At 40.7% G+C, this 17,810-nt stretch overlaps 1 protein-coding gene across 5 annotated transcripts in view; it reads right to left on the bottom strand.

Annotated features, from left to right (window-relative positions):
• Positions 1-17,810, bottom strand: part of LOC125884955 (nck-associated protein 5-like) — a 241,421-nt gene that overhangs the window by 63,253 nt on the left and 160,358 nt on the right. For all 5 annotated transcript variants that reach the window (XM_049570270.1, XM_049570274.1, XM_049570271.1 and 2 more), the window contains 2 exons: positions 9,127-9,217; positions 1,242-1,403 (listed from right to left, as the gene is read on the bottom strand). In XM_049570270.1, the coding sequence (XP_049426227.1) occupies positions 1,242-1,403; positions 9,127-9,217 (253 nt within the window). The remainder of the gene's footprint in view (positions 1-1,241; positions 1,404-9,126; positions 9,218-17,810) is intronic.

Raw genomic sequence — 17,810 nt, 5'->3', positions numbered from 1 at the left:
AAACTACAGTATAAGTCTCTATATGATGCAATGTATTCTAAGCCAAAGATTTACCATGAAGCACTTTGTAAGTAGTCCTCTGGGGCCACATGGGTAATTTTAGCACTTATGTTCTCATCATTTAACAAGTAAGATGACCAGCAGGCATTTCTCCCAAAGTCTGAGTGTTTTCATTTAAGCCCCAGTTATAGACCACAGTGCATGCCTGCCAAGTTAATGAACACTATCAGTTGAGCAGGAGAAATAAGAGCTGGGCAGTGCTTACTTAGCGTCAGTGGAGTTTATGCACAACGCAGGGCAGTGATGTATTGCCTCTGCTTTGCTCCTGCTGCTTTAGCCGGCGGTGCATCCATCACCGGCACGGCACAATGGAATAAAAATGGCAGATAACTTTTGATAAAGCCGTTTAAAATGTAATGTTTAGGTAATGCGCTTCATCAGGTGGATCGGTGGGACAGGCTGACCATACTTCCTGCCAGTTTTGGAAGATAACTTACAGCTGAGGAGCAAGAGACAATTACCTGCCACTTTGCTCTAATTAGGGTCTATTTTCTATCAGGGAGGCATTAGTGTAGTGTTGAGGAAAAAAGATGTTAGACTTTTTTTCTTTCTTGATGTGTGTGCACTGAAAGAATACTTAAGCAGCTTGTTAGAAGGGGGTGTCAGCTTCTTGAATACTTTACTGTCCTTCTAAAAATACATGATTTGAGATGATGTAAAGACGTTATGTCACATACCAACATCCACAGGCCATGTGGAGCCACTTAGAAATGAGAAGGTAAGGCTTGTGGCCTAATTTAATTAAGTCTGAGTCCTTTAATTGAAGAGATCTGAGAGGATGTGTCCGGTGGCTTCAGAAAAGAAAAAAGAATCAGCGTGGGTCACTGTGGCTGCGCTCCTGCCTCGGCTGTTGCTCGGGGGCTCGTGTCGGAGTGCAGCTCAAATCCCCTGAGCACGGACGAAAACAAACCAAAGCTGGAGCACAGCCCAAGGCCCCTGCGGCGACTCTCACAGGATGACTTTGCTCTCCGAACGAAGAAGACTGGAGAATGTGATGAGCTGTCATGCTTTCAGACACAACTGAGCAGGGACTCTGACAACTGGCAGACAGACTGGCCACAAAGGATAGCCAGGGGTGGCTGGAAGTGTGGATGAAGAGGAAGGAAGCGGCAGAAGAACAAAGACGGTATGTAGAGACAAAGGAAAAAAAGAGAAAGTGGTAAAGGTGGCGAGGTAGTTACCTCCAGGGCCTTGAGGCGATCCAGAAGGAGTTTGGTTTTGTCTTTGTCCTCTTCTGCTTGGCTGGCATCAGGATCAAGCCCTGGGTCTGGCTCCGTTTGCGGCAGGGAGCCATTCTCTTCGGGGCCATCATGCTGTTTCTGCACTTCCTCTGAGAGTTTATCCTGACGCACAGAAAACGAGACGAGGGTTAGAGGGAGAGAAAGGAGAAGAAAAGGAGGGAAATTTGGCAAGTCAAAACCTTGAGCAGATGGGAAGAAAGCGTTCAGAAGTGAGGTATGGCAAATGTTTCAGGGCAGGATGCAAAAACGAGCCGTGAAAGACAGATATCAGAGAGAAGGAGAAAGCCAGAGAAGAAAGAGGAGAGGATCAGATGGGCAGACGGGACAACAGGGAGGCAGCTTCGACAACAGAGCTCCAAAACATCCCCTAATCCCTAATCATGTTTCACTTGTTTTCCAAAGAGTGGCAGTGACCTTGAGGGCTTTCGTCTCGTCTGTGTTACGGGGATCCCTCTCTCTTCTATCCGTCGCTTTGCCAGCTCTGTCTCTTTTCTTTTCTTTCTTTCTTTTTTTTTTTTTTGGCTTCCTGGCATCTGAGATAATTAACTACTGGTAATAATTAGCTACTAATTAGGCAATGTCTGGCTAGCACCAAACTGCAAAAAGAAAACACAATGAGCTCTCTGTCACACTTGAGAGATTATTCATCTTTCTTTTTTTTCAAGGACGCCTTGGAGCCTGAAAGTATGTACTTGTTCACTGAACATCTATTCACCAGAACAATATGTGGTGGACAAAACTAATTCCTCTGAGCTGTAACAATGATAATTTATGTTTTTTAGTAATTCATTTTAAGTATAAAGCAGATATTTACTTGTTCCAGCTTCTAAAATGTGAGGATTTGCCATTTTTCTCAATTTTATAACCAATGTTGGGTAATTTTTTAACTCCTTTTAAATGACCCTTCACTAAGTCCTGCCCCTCAAATGCAGACTGGCCAAATCGTGTGGCATCAGCCAGCTCTGACAAAGGGAAATAGCCATTTGTTCTCTGTTCCGAAACCAAAATCAAACCCTGATAAGTGTAATGGTAAATGGATGTAATTGTAAATGGTATGCTCTCACACAGCAATGGAACAGCTATCAGGAGCAATTTGGAGTTCAGTATCTTGCCTGAGGTAGGGTTTGGTAACTAAGTAGGTTACTGAAGGTATAGCCTACTTAATATACGCACATGCTGTTCATTTTTTAATGATCATAACACTGAATAAAGGCCCACTTTTTTCACTGGTGAACTTTTGCAATATTCAACCAACTGTGTGTGCAGACACTGGCTTCCCCTGGAGATCTCTGCCCATCCGCCAGCGGAGTTCTGGTGTCTGGCAGTGCAGCAGGGGAAAACGAAATACCGTTCATCTGCACACACTGCCATGACATACATCTGGTTGAATATCAACAACATTTTCACTTTTATCTTGTTTTTGCTGCTATGTGAGTTTGGCATTCTGATATATTCTTCAGACACATATTATAGACTCCTCTGTCTGCTTTTCTCTCAAATCACCTTTTCATCTTTTGAGAAATTTGATAATATTTCTCCAGGGAGTGCAGTTAGTGACAATGTGGGCTCCGTGCTAGCTCCCACAACTTGATGGGCCATCACAAAGGGGCGGGGCTTAGCAAAGGGTCAAGTGAGCTAGTAGTTTTACAACTATTCACAGTAGCTTGCTGGTAGTTCAACTACATTCATTTACATTATTTTTTCTAGCATAAATGAAATAGAAAAGGAACAAACTGGTGCAGAAACATTTGCCAGAATCCAAGAAATCAAGTCAGTAAAATAAGAGATATCCCCACAAATGCTGAAATGAATCTTTCACCCTTGACGGCAGAAATTCCAAACAATTCTGGGCCTTTGAAGGAAATTATTGATTTTTTTAATTTGTATTTTTTCTCTCGTATAATCGAATTCCCTTCGACCACAATTAGTCAGAAGTATTGATAAATGCTTGTTGTTAACAAAAGTTGTCTTTCATTCATATTTTATTTATTTATTTACTCATGTATTTATTGATTTATTCATTCATTTATTTTTTTATTTTCATTATTTTTATTTATTAATTTATCTATTTCTTTATTTTGCTTGCATGTGACTCCTTTATTCATTTAATTTAATTTATTTTGTTAAAATTTTGTACCACATGTACATTGTCAATTTGATCATTTTTTACAAAGTAGTTTTAGTTAATCAGATTTCTAAGGATAGCTTTACTGCAGTTGAGCTTCTTTCAGTGTGAAGCAATTGGTAGCTTGCATAGGTTTCAAGTAGCTTGTAAAGTTGTCAAAAACATCAGTTTATCAATCCAAATTGATTCTAATATAGTAGAAAGACTTTCAATTTGCATTTTCCACAGTATCAATACCAGCTACACTTTCTCACCATTTCTTTTTTATCAGTGTTCACGGCAGTCATTCTGCTGTTCTCTGCTCCTAACCAGATATGGCATTGTTTTCATTTTATGGCCTTACTATATTTATCTTTTAATAAAAAAAATTAAATACTATGCCCTTAATGTCAATTTATCTCTGTGGTATTAGAAATGATATTATTGGTTATTATTATTATTATTATTATTATTATTATTATTATTGGTATTTTTTCTCTTATCTAACACAAGTATCTTCCCCAACCCTGTTTACATCACTGTAAATTGCATATCTTTGGTTTATGGGCTGTTGGAAGGAGAAAACAAGCAATTTCAAACCATGACCTCAGGCTCTTGAGAAACCATACAGGGCATTCTACACTATTTTCTGCATTTTATACCCTAAACTAGTGGCCATGACCACTCATCATGGGTTGAGTATGCCTCATGTGTATATATGAGAGTGATTTTCTGCGCTTTAACTCACAGATTGTTTCATTTGAATAACTGTTTAGAGGTCTGAAGAGGTAAAACTTCAATCAGCCTATTCCAGCTGACACTGGGTCAGTAAACAGGGTTGGGGCCTCTCAGAGAGGCGGGGAACACCCTGGATAGGTTACCAGACTATCACAGGGCTGACACATAGAGACAGACATCCATTCACACTCACATTCACACCTACAGCCAATTAAGACACACCCATTAACCTAACCTGCATATTATTGGACTGTGGGAGCAAGCCGGAGTACCCAGAGAAAACCCACCACTGTGCTTCCTGGGTGTGGTTCAGTTGAAAGAAAATACTTTCCTACATGAAACTGTTCACAACAAGGTCTTTGGATTATTTTGAGTAACCAGGTCATGATTTCTGGAAAGCGAAATTGCTGTTGAGTTTCTCAAATTTAAGTTTTGGGCGCTTTGAGCACCACAAACTGAGTGCCATCTAGTTCCATTATCTTAGTGAGAAAGCAGACATCTCTTGGGCCGATACCTCCAACACTCAGCAGCTCACACCAAAACAATCTTATCTTATAAACAACACTACAGGTAAGATGAAAAGTATGTATTTCTGATTTTGGGATGAACGTCCCTGTAAGGCATTTTATAATTCAGTTTGGCTGGCTATGAATTATACCAAAAAGAGATTTATTTTCTTCTTCTAAACCTCTCAGATTGTTTCATTAGAATACCTCTTTGAGGCCTGAAAAGTACAAAGAAAGATGACATAAAAGTCAGAAAGAGAGGATCTAAACCTAAGTAACAAAACAGCTTTGACATGTGCTGTGAATGAAGTAGTGCTATCTTTTCTGCAAATGAGTTATTCAGTTCTTAGAGAGTGATATATCACTGTGCACACCCACTACATTTTTCATCCCTGAGCTGAGCTTTGACAGATAATTGTCAAACCTGAAGATACCTATGGTTAATGTGCCGGACACAGCTGAGGTTAGCAGCTCTAATGGATGGCTGCAGCTCGTCTTTTATATATCCAAATGCAGCACAGAACAAGATACTTCTTTCTAATAGGAATTGGAAATAATGTCCTTCAGAGCACTTTGTTTTCAGCTTGATCCAATCTCCTCTAAACATATATTAGGTTTTCAATCTTGCTTGATTCCATCAGACAATTGAGTTCGAGGCAATTCTTTAAAGTCACGCTTTATAAGTTTGCTTTTGTTTGCCGGGGCTTGCCTGTGGAGTCTGCGGTTTGCTTTGAGAGACTGCTCATCAGACGGCGTTAAAGGGCTCGGTAATAATCTCCGTAGAGAGAGTCTGGAGTGGGAGAGGGGAGGAAACCTTGTCCCTCACGCTGCCCTTTCAAGTTATTGAGTTTGTCTGCTGAACACACAGAATACAGCTGCAGCAGGAGCACGTTGCTGCGGAGGAATAGATGTGGTGTTCTGTTATACAGCTACTGGGAATACTATAATAACCCTCCAAGTTTATCCTCTTTGACTGCTGAACAGAAGAGCAAAGTATGTCTACATGCAGTACAGTAAATACTGTATATCAGAGTGGAAAATAATCTCTTTAAATATTTAAGTCCAATAGCTGAGAATCTTCTGGAACACAATTTTGAGGACTTAGATTTGACTGATATGTTTTTTCATAAAGAGTTACATCACTAAATCAACACCGTATTTCTGCATGTGTCAGAATGAAAGAGGATACTAGTGGCAAAAACCTGTTTTGAGCTAAATGCTAACATCAGCATGTTCACAATATTGTTTACAATCTGATACAATGGCAATTAGCTCTTAACATAAAGTGCAGCTGAGGCTGATGTTAATGTCATTACTTTGTAGGAATATGGTCATAAAGAAGAGACCGGCATTGCCGTCTCTGTGGAGTCAAGCTGCTGGCATGGCTAAAAAAAAAATAGCTTACAGTTGATATCAGAGTGAAGGTTAATTGATTGAAGAGCACTTTAGAAAGATTGGAGTTAAAGTTAAGGTGACAGCAACTGACAATCCAGCCCGTTTATCAGAGAAAACGCTGGCATTTTACATTTTTGCAAACTACTGAGATGTAATATTTGTACATTTCATAAGTAGCAAATCAACATTTCTACAGTAATTTAGTTCTGTTCTGTATACGAGATGACTATGTGATTAAGAGCTGGAGGGGATGTCTCAGCGGGACAGCTACCAAACAGCAGACCATTGTTTGAGACCACCAAAAAACAAGTTATTTTTTTAGTAAGACATCTGGGCATTCCAACAACCGTGGCAATAAGACCAGGTATTTTTAAGCAAGACATTTGGGAATTTCCAGCTGTCATTGTGGCACCAAAACTGGGTATTTTTTAGCAGGAAATCTGGGAATATTCAGCTGCAATTGTGGCACCAAAAACCAGGTGTTTCTTTAGTGAGACATTGGGGCCTTTCCAGCTGCAATTGTGGCACCAAAACTGGGTATTTCTTGTGAGATATTGAGACATTCCCAGCTGTGACAGAAAAACAAAACAGAGTTTTTCTTAGCGAGACACTGGGACATGTCCTGCTGTGACTGTGGCACCAAAACCAGGTGTTTTTAGCAAGACACTGGGGCATTTCCAGCTATGACTGTGGCACCAAAAGCAGATGTTTTTTTAAGCCAGACATTTGGGAATTTCAAGCCGTGTTTGTGGCACCAAAACAAAGTGTTCTTTAGCAAGACACTGGGGCATTTCCAGCCATGATTGTGGCACCAAAACCAAATATTTTTTAGCAATACATCTTGGCATTTCCAGCTGCAATTGTGGTACCAAAACCAGGTGGTTTTTTAGCAAGACATCTGGTTATATCTGGCTGTTTGTGGCACCAAAATCAAGTATTTTTTAGCAAAACATCTGGGCATCTCCAGCCATGATTGAGGCATAATAAAAGGTATTTTTTGGCAAAACATCTGGGCATCTCCAGCCATGATTGAGGCATAATAAAAGGTATTTTTTGGCAAAACATCAGGGCACTTCCAGCTGCAAATGTAGCACCAAAACTGGGTGTTTTTGAATGAGACATCTGGGAATTCATAGGCCCAATTGTGGCACCAAAACTGCATGTTTTTCATCAGGGGACCAAAACATATTTGTGGGGACAAAAATGGGTATTTTAAGCCAATGACATGATGTTTTCCTGACCATATTTAAGTGTTTTTTTGTGTCCAAATCAGAATCATACAGTTTCAACATATCTGCCAAATAATAACTTACAAATGTTACATATCTGTGGTTTGCAGAAAAGTCCAATGTTGAAATGCATTTAATTAATTTAATCAATTTAATTTTGTGTATTTACATTTAGTAATTACCTGTCTATTTTTAGTATATTTTATCGGTGGTGGCAGAGTCTGCCATTACCATGCTGGATTCAGATTGCCTACCTAAACATGAGGGATTCAGGCATTTAATCCACTGCAGGTTTATCTAACTGATATCAGCCTCCCTGATTATTGCCCAATTAGACACTGCTTTACAAAACATTTCCAGAAATGTACAATGCCAAAATTATTTCTGGAGACTGGGTCATACATTTGGAATTAGAATTTAATCTGTTTCAATTTCTACTCCAATCATTACATTATTTCATCTGAAACAACTCTCTTGAACAGTATCAACAAAAGCTGTAGTGCTAAAATGATTTGTCAATTAATCAATCAAAGATTCAATCAATGGCAAATTAATGAAGAAAAATGAAGACATCTAAATCCTTTAACTACAAAGACGGCCAAACATTCTTTGGTTCCAGCTTCTCAAATGTGAAAATGTGCTGCTTTTCTCTGTTTCATATCACTGTAAATTAAATGTACTTGGCATTTTATAGACTTTATAATTAATTTATAAACCAAGAAAACAGTTGCAGTGAGGATTTTGGGTTGAAAATATTTATTCTGTGCCTCCACACCACTTCAAACTCCACTTCCTATCACCTTTGTCACTCTCTTTCTCACATAATCCCTTTGTGGTGGGGAACCATGCAAAGGATTACTCTGTGTGCACAGACAGCATTATTTGCATATTTACACATTGTATTCTTGTCACATAAATTTCAGACTGCACTTTAGAGTCATATTTTCATTATAAAGCTTTTGCACCTCAGGACAACTTACAGCGCATCAATCTATTATCACTGCTGCTAATCCCGCATTTCACATTCCTGTCGTAAAGCAACTGACATTTAATCTTATAGTGCTCATTTTTTATTCTGCACACTTTTATTTCCGCTCATCATTCAAAGATTTTCTGCGTATATTTCCATCTTTTATTCACAGTGATGAACACATGTAGTCATTTATAAAAACACTCTTTTTATTGCATGCTTGCTGAACTAGTGATGCCCTTCTTCTATTCCTTGGAGGCATTTTGCTGCTGGATGTTAAAAAAACCCACTAATTTGGTTGCTGCTTTATGGACACTAAAGTCGTCATATGCTTCGAATGTGGCATAAAAGAAATATTTGTGTGGTGCTGATTCTGGATAAATACTTAAAGAGGTATTTTTAAGTCTACAAATGAATGCATCACACAGAATTTGAAGCAAACTTAGGCTCTCAGAAACACAAGTGAATAACAACAGTGATGATAAACAGACTGAGGCAACAGCATTTCAGCGCTGCAATGCCGTGTAAACACGTCAAGCTCCAAATTGTGAAGCGCGACCCCAGAGGTGACCCCGTGCTTCAGAAATATGTGGTATTCTTTCTGCCTCTCTGCTCAATCCCAGCAGCTATTTCTCTTATGTAACAGGGTCAGCGATGAACGCTCTTACCTTGGCTCAGTCTAGCTTTTTTCAACACTGTCTGAGATGAAGAATACGAGGAGGGAGATACAACTGAAGATACCTACAAAATGACTACTGCCACATTGGAGAGTAAATACAGAAAATGAGTACGTATCATCAGTGACCTCAATGCCTCCTTATTTAGACTCTCTCTACACGGTCAATTTAGTCTCACTGAATGACCACAGGAGGTTGAAGTGTACCTTGTAGGCCTTCATGATGTCCACTGTGTCCACAGCAGTGTGCTCCACAACGCCCTGATTCTGCAGCAGCGACCGCACCGTCTCTTCCATCCTGCACACAAAACACATACCATTGTTATGGACAAACAATGCATTTCATCATTTAAAGGAAGACTGCACCCCCAAAATGAATATTTGTATATCAAAACAATATAAAAACATTCTTTAATAAACTCCCACACATCTCAGTCAGTATAATCCAACCTATCTATGCTCTCTTCAAAGCCAGACACCATTGACAAAAACAGTAATTTTACCTCTATGAACACAGGAGCTGCTGTCTACCACTACCTCCATCAGTTAGTTTGTGTGTGTTATTGTGTGACTTTGGTGTTTTAAGCTCGCTTTGAGACTTCATTGACAAACACAGTAATTTTACCTCACTCAACACAGGAGCTGCTGGTCTACCACTGCCTCGATTGTTAAGTTTGTTTGTGTTGTTGCGTGACTACTGCAAATCCTAACTAACCCTTTAAAACACCAAAGTCGCACAATAACAGAAACTAACTAACTGATCGAGGCAGTGGTAGACCAGCAGCTCCTGTGTTCAGTGAGGTATAATTACTGTTTTTGTCAATGGACTCTGGCTTTGAAGAGAGCCTCGATAAGTTTCACTTTCAGTTCAGTTCACTGTTGGAAAGGGGTGTGTTTGGGAATTACTGAGCATATGAAAGGATAAATAAGTTAGACAATAACACAAAAAAACTAACTGATGGAGGCAGTGGTAGACCAGTAGCAATTTCAATGTAACACAGGGTGAGTCATGATAAACAAATGGTCATTTGAGGGGTGAGGTGTTCCTTTAATTTGGAGGATTTGTTGGTTTCACACAAGACTTCACATAATAAAACAAAAAGTAATGTCCCAGATCACCAGGACATTGTCTTTTGTAAGATTCTGCTGTTTAGCCAGCGGCAATTTTTAGGCAGCCAGAGCTCCTCAGGCAAGCTGCTCCAAGGTGTAACAGTGATACCAAAGGTCCAAACGTGTCTTGTTTTTAATGTCAACTGCAGAGCTGCCGGTGCAAACCTGCCCAAGGACCACAGGGTTATACTGGGTTAAAATGTCTGCAATGATGTGATGCACGAGCCACCAGCTGCTTCAAAATGAACCTATAAACATCTAAAATGGGATCTATTTTCAAGCTGTTTTACACTTTTATTGGATGGTTTGTTGTTTGAAATGGATCATTGCATCCTTCAATTGTGATTGTCTTTTTTTTTCTCTACACTTTCCATAAGCACACACACACACACACACACACACACACACAAAGTGATAATAAAAAGGGACTGAATCGGTGCCAGAGACACAAGATGGATGATTTTTTTCTGGAATGAGTCCCAACTTCTGCTAAGATCACAATTCTGGGAACACTTTGTCCCAATGACTAGATTGAGTACAAAATGTGCAAAAAAACAACACTTACAGACTTATTGTGTGTGATTTTGTAGCCATATGTTTTTGTGTGTGTGTGTGTGTGTGTGTGTGTGTGTGTGTGTGTGTGCTGATGACTTGAATTAAGTGCAATCACAGCAGCCAACACTGAGCGAGTGACCTTGACCTTGAAGTCCTGGGTCTGCTCAAACCAATCTGAGCTTCTATTTTGTGCTGCTAACACTGCAAGATGCATGCAAAACAGGTGGTTAACAGTGCATGTGAAAAATGCGTCGGCCTATTTGCATCTGAATAAGTGCCACATGCCTTCTTTATCCCCGCAGCTGCAGGGTGAACTTTAACCCTGCGTGCACTCACTTTCTGATTCTGTGAAAAGAAGCTACAGCAGCACCAGGTACCTAAAATGATCTTGGACCCAGCTGGGATCATGTAAACGTAAATGATCAGATAAAAGTGACATTCAGGAGCAGCGGAGGATGAGGAGTGACAGCCAGGCATTGTTGGAAGGCAACATCTTGACAAAAAAAGGGCTTTGACTGAGTCAGGTGGGAATCATCTGAATTTCATGACACGGTTTTCTTTTGCTGGGCTGATTCACAGTGAAGTTAAAGAAGACAAAGGAAAGGCTTCACTTGAAATCATGGTTCAAAATATGCTAATTTTAGAGAGGGATTCACCCAGTCTGTCACATATCATTGCATTAGCAAGGACAATCACTTCGTCTTCTCTGCAGTCTCAAACCCCATGACTGTCATGGGCCTCATGCTACTTACCAAACCAGAAGTGTATGACAAGTGCATAAAATCACACAGAAAGAGAGCCCCCTAATCGTCGATCAAACGTTGGTCGACTAGAAAGTTCATTCGTCGGCAAGATTTCATTGGCCACTTAATTGTAGGAAAAAAAAGTGAAGCTCTATCAGGAGCTGCACCTTGTCAAAATAAATCAAAACCTATATGACTGGACCATGTGGGAATTTAATGTGAAAGGACAGACACAGGAAGAGGCCACACTCATGCTACATGCTACAAACCAATCACAGCCGACAGATATCTTTCCCTTCTGTAAATATTCAGTCTGATAAACACAGAAAAGTTGATCATGTTAGTGCAGGGCTACCCACAGCTTTACATCTGTCCCACGGACGACAGGCCTACACACGCTTGTTAAGGTTATTTAGCAACCTCAGAAGCAACCTGGGGCGGCACGGTGGTGTGGTGGTTAGCACCCTCACAGCAAGAGGGTTGCCGGTTCGATCCCGGGCGTGGGAGCCCTTCTGTGCGGAGCTTGCATGTTCTCCCCGTGTCAGCGTGGGTTCTCTCCGGGCACTCTGGCTTCCTCCCACAGTCCAAAGACATGCAGACTGGGGACTAGGTTAATTGGTAACTCTAAATTGTCCGTAGGTGTGAATATGAGCGTGAATGGTTGTTTGTCTCTATGTGTCAGTCCTGCGACCTGTCCAGGGTGTACCCTGCCTCTCGCCCGATGTAGCTGGGATAGGCTCCAGCCCCCCCGCGACCCTCAAGAGGATGAAGCGGTTAGAAGATGAATGAGTGAATGAATGAAGCAACCTGTTGCTGCGCTCTTGGAAGCTGGCACAAAGAAGGCACAAGAGTAGGCATTTGACGTGGCATGTGTATGGCCCCTAATTTCCAGGGCTGGTACCTGCGGTTATTCCACAGGCTAGTTAATAACATGTCGGGCAGGAAATCCAAAATGTGGGATCATTTTGAGAAGGTGAAGAACAAACCCAAGGTGATATGTAAACTCATCTTCATTCATCGACTACAAACATGACATATCATCTGAAACATGTAAGTAGCTACATGCCCATTAGCACAATCATTACTGCTTTGCCGACAGCGTCATTAACAGGCGGCTCGCTCAGTGTGTGACATGCACTTGTAGATAAAATATAGGCCTATATTAATGAAGGTTCATTAGTACAGTTTCGTATTTCTCTGTAACGAAGCACAGTGTTAACAATGTTACTGATACTATTCTTTCTCAAACCTTGAACTCAAACTGTTGTGTTGCCCCGCCCGAAATATAGAATTTAATAATTAAATTTATATCATAAACATGCGGGTGACTTGTCGACTAATGGCTCTAAATGATGACACAATCATCTAGGAATACACGTTGTCAGGGGCAGCGCTACTTGCATCTGTACACAAAAAGTCATTTGTATTAATCTAAGATGAATCATTAAAGGAATAGTTAAACATTTGGGAAATTTCATTTATTATAGCTAGATGAGATAACTGAAACCACTCTTGTGTCCATCTGTGAAATATGGAAATGTGGCCAGCAGCTGCTTAGCTTAGCTTAGCATAAAGACTGGAAATAGGGGGACACAGCTAGCCTGGCTCTGTCCAAGGGTAACAAAATCTGCCTACAAGCACCAAAGCTCACTAATTAAAATGTAATATCTTCTTTTCTTTAATCTGAATTTTAAAAATAACTATAAATAGTGTACACTTAAACACATAATAATTTTTCTATGTGACTAAAATATGTTTTGCTGTAGCACCGTCCACTCGCTTAGCTTCCATGTCCGTAGACCTGCCTGCTTCTCCAAACTGGAGGCGTACCGACCACCATCTACTGTAGGCACTACACTGATAAGTGCTCCATACAACTCGCTTAAAACTATGAACTATCCCTTTAAGAAAACACTGAGCGTGCTGATTCACAACATATTTTTCAGTATATTCACACTGACTGTGGTATGCATGTGTTTTGTATGATAATTCCCTGGTAGTCCTGCACTGAACGGTCCAGTTGTGCGACAGCGGGTGAGAATGAGCACAGACAGGCAGGGGTAGGGGTGGACGGTGCTAGCCACACCATCTGTCCAGGCTGAGCCATAAAGCCGGCGGCTATAATCAGGCCGCTGGTTGCTGACTGAACAGTCGAAGAGGCAAGCAGGCAGGCGGGCGGGCAGGGCAGGCAGAGCTGGTGGCAGATTGCTCCAGTTCCTGCTTTAAACGCCGCCCTTAATCAGCACAACCTATGGAGCAAAGAGGATGTGACGCGGACGGCTTTAGAGTCCGGAGATGCTGACAGCGGGTCAAGGACTAGCCGACATGCATGATCAGCATGGCAAGTAGGGGTGGTTCTCGGACTGAGGGGGATTTGGGCAGGTGACCACCTACAGATATAGCCACAGTTTGAGCCTCTTGTGTATTATGGTGACGTTCAGGTCACAGAGGTGAGCATCTGTTTTTCTGAGAGATAAATCCCTGGTGATCTTGCAGAAACCTGGAAGGTTCTTTAAAAGTCCTTCACTCTGGTTTGAAGGTGTTTCCAGAGACCTCGAGTACTCAGAAAGTATTTCCACTTTCTGCAGCACAATAATAAAAATCCCCCAAGTCCCAATTTTTAAAACACAGCCAAAAGTCTCAAGATACATGTGACGTACCAACCTGCTACTACAGATATAGCTATTATTGTACAGGACACACTGTATATTATATATTTTATTGCCCTCTTGTTAACTGTTATGTTGAACTGGTCCACTAAAAACTACTAACAAGATGGCAGCAGAAGAAATGTGAGATACATGCCAGACAAATATGTAAATGTGGGACTTTAAAAATGAAACCTGAAGTGAGAAATGGTGGAAATATCATTAAACAAGGCGACAGATGGAGTCAGGATTATTCTAATGAATGAAAACATGTGCCAAATGAGCCGTGGACGCAATAAATGTAAAATCAAATGGATACCATGGTTTGCTTTTGGAGCTGATGTGGTCATACACTCACACTCTGTGTGACACTCTGTGTGATGTGGTCATACACTCACACTCACACTCATACACTTACCTGTGTAACTGTGACCTCAGCGACCTTCACATAACAGAGTGGCAGGAGGGTAAGAAATACTTTGATGCATTGGCATGTCTGCTTCATGTTATGGTTGGAAGAGGGGGTGTAGTGCTTCAACGGAGGCAATTTTGAGAAGTCTGTGGCATTCTGGCACACCTGAAAGAGACTCTTTGTGTTTCTAAACAGAAGCTCTGGAGCTGCCTCGCTTACCATAGCGCTTACTATTTCAAAGTCACACAGAGCACAGATGTGTTGCATCTCACTGGACAGACTTTGACAGCAGCGAAAGACTACTGAAAGACTTTGAAGTTGAGCGAAGGCACTGAGGGACTGGAGACAGAAAGACTTGGTTGAAAGGAAGATTTATTCTATTCTGAGCCAAAAATGAGAAAAAAAATTAAATAAAACTTCACTGTACTCTCCCATGTGCAGATGGGGAGGGTGAGGGTGTTCGAGCACCTGGCCCTTTGCCTCTTGATGTCCAAACTGCCCTTTTGTTTTTTTTTAAGAAGGCAAGGCATGAGTAGCCTCTATCAAGGAGTGTTTACAACTTAATATTAATTCAAGCTATAAATAAAATGAGGCTGCTGCCATCAGTCAGTTTCCATCACATTATGACCTCTCACTTGCCCTCTGTTGAGACACAGGATGCCACAGACAGACATTCATTGGCAACGTTTAGATGGCAAGTTTGTGCAATTGATTATCACAGTAAATTTACAGTATGAGCATTACACAGCATCACCTTCAAATCATGCATCAGTTATGCAACATAAGTTAAACAGTGGTCCTGACAGCTGGTCCTTACTGTGACCAAGTGCGCTGTCATTTGGATTTTGATGCTTGTCTGTCACTGTATGGGTGCTTGGAGCGGCCAAAAAGCAAAGACAGATCCTTATCAGCAATAATTTCTCACACTTTACATACTGTCACAGCTCACACTGGGTGTCAGTTTGATGTCAAAAAGACGTTGGGCATTGACATTGGACACATACTAAACTTTCATTGAAATGAAAATTGGGTGGACACAATTTTAAATGTCCAACAACATTAGAATTATACATTAAATTGATATTTTTTTTTTAGTTTTTTGTAGTTTTTCATTTTTTTCTTTTCTTTCTTATCCCCACATTCATTTATTTATCTATTAATTTTCCTTCTCTTGTCACCATCACAAGGTCATTCTAAGATAGCCGGGGTGCGGAGCGGAGGGAAGGGTTAGACAATAGGTCAATTTTTCTGTCCGTTTCAGCTGCGGAATTGGTAAAACATATGGACACATATGGATAAGATTTATTATAAATACCTTGCAAAGAAACTAAATAAAACTTAAATCAGCAAAAAAACTGATGTTGGCATCAGACGTCGTCCTGACATTGAATTTTAGTCACATGACGTCACAACATAAAATATCATCTTTGACCTGTCGTAAAATCACAACAACCTTTCCTTCATGGTTTTGCTAAAAGGACAACCCTGACTGTGACCACACAAAAGTTCATATGGTTACAGCTTTTGGTAAATATAAAAGTAAAGTCACCTCAAATTATGTTGCTACTACACATTTATAACTTCCTCATCTTAAAAAATTACATTAAAAAAATCATTATATGATATTTTAAAAGGATTCCTGCTCACGATGTCAAATTTTACGAGATGTTACTAAAAGGTGATACATTTAAAGGGAAAGTCTTTTAAAAATGACATTTTAACATTGATTATTTCCTTATATTTATCTGTCATACATATGGTTTTATCAAATTTGGGGTTTGCTGTAAGGTTCCATGTTACATGTTTTGGGTTCCTTTAATGGGTTCCTATAATTCAACAGGTTACGCTGTAAATTATGTTGTCCTTTCAAAATATTGTTCACTTTTTTACCTTTGAGCACTAACTCCTATAAAAGTCTCTGCTGCTTTGACATCAATATTTTCATACCTGTAGTTATCCATCTACTCTCAACTTAATGTTTCTAGCTCTGCAGTGAAGCGAAGTGAGGATCCTGCCTTACATTCTCCTCAGCAACTCATGCAGTGCAGCAACACAAATAAGAATGCTTTGCACAATTACCTCCCAGTAATCATTATCGATGTTGCACTGATTACAAATACCAACAAACTGCTATTTATCAGCACCAACAAAGCACTAATAATTCATCAGTACATACGAGAGAGGTAATTAAGAGGCAATTCCAAAGCCATAAAAAAGTACAATAAAATAATAAAATTCAAGCAGTAAATCCTGACAACAACAGAATGAGACACCTGTCCAGCAAAACATCCCATAAAATAAACGCTGTAATTTGTCATTACTGTAAAAACCTATTTATATGTGAGAGAGAGTCTGTTAAATGCTTATGATGGATGGACTATAACTCCCAGATGACAGAGCATTACTATACATAAAAAACACAGTCTTGCTGGGTGTGATTAATCTCAAAGTGCTCGCCAATGACCTATTGAAAGCATCATTCAGGGAAGGAGAGAAGAAAGGACGGACGAATGTGTGTGTTTTGAAGGGACACATGTGGAGGCGAAAGCAAATTCTGACTCCCCTGACCCTCTCTGCACAAACTGAATTTCAAACGTTCGTCAGCAGTCCAGGAAATACAATTAAGGGTCCAATCAATTTTCAGCCTGAGGTCTGACGAGCTTCAGGCCAACACACCCCCTCTCCACCTCGTACAGGCTACAACTTTGATGTGACGGAGTGATGCATCATCAGAACACAGCGGGACAATTAGAGGTGAAACACTGTGTGTCATCTGGAGCGCACAAACCTGCTGCGGTTAACATATGAAAAACTTCCTCTCTTCTTCCTCACCGTTTAGCTGTCCAAAGTCACAATGACTTCAAACGAAGAAGCGCTTTATTCAAAAGTGTTTCTATTCATTGAAACTGCAGTGGCTTTTCACAGCTCCAGCCTTCAATGACAAATTCCTTCACAGACTTGAATATGATCAAAGCGCTCCAAACCTCTATGAAAAGCTGACAATCTTAGCTCAAAACTTACCCCATCTTGAGTTTCTCTCCATTTTTAATGCCGTTGCTTTTACGGAAAAAAGCCAGAAACACAGTGCAGACGTCCCTGAGCTCCATACGAAGAGGCATCCGTATGCACACCCAGCACTCTGCTCTCACGCTGCTATAAAGTGACCCAGACGCTGTTGCTGAAATGTGGGTCTCTAGGCTAAAATAGGCCATGCAGTCATCATATAAGCCTGAGTGCTTTTCGCTCAATCGACAGACAGCATGGTTTGTCCCGTGGCCGGGTCACCGAGTCAGCCTGACAGCAGATCTCCTGTTCTCATTTTCTACTTGCCGTGTCTCCAGTGTGTCATTATCCGACACTGGCTCTGTGCAAAGACAGTGATCTGGCAGGCAAAGACTTTCCCATATGTCCCACGTTAAGCCC

Source organism: Epinephelus fuscoguttatus, linkage group LG24, assembly GCF_011397635.1.
Source record: "Epinephelus fuscoguttatus linkage group LG24, E.fuscoguttatus.final_Chr_v1".
In the NCBI taxonomy this organism is placed as follows: domain Eukaryota; kingdom Metazoa; phylum Chordata; class Actinopteri; order Perciformes; family Serranidae; genus Epinephelus; species Epinephelus fuscoguttatus.
The sequence above is the reverse complement of the archived record's forward strand: the minus strand, read 5'-3'. Positions and strand labels throughout refer to the sequence as shown.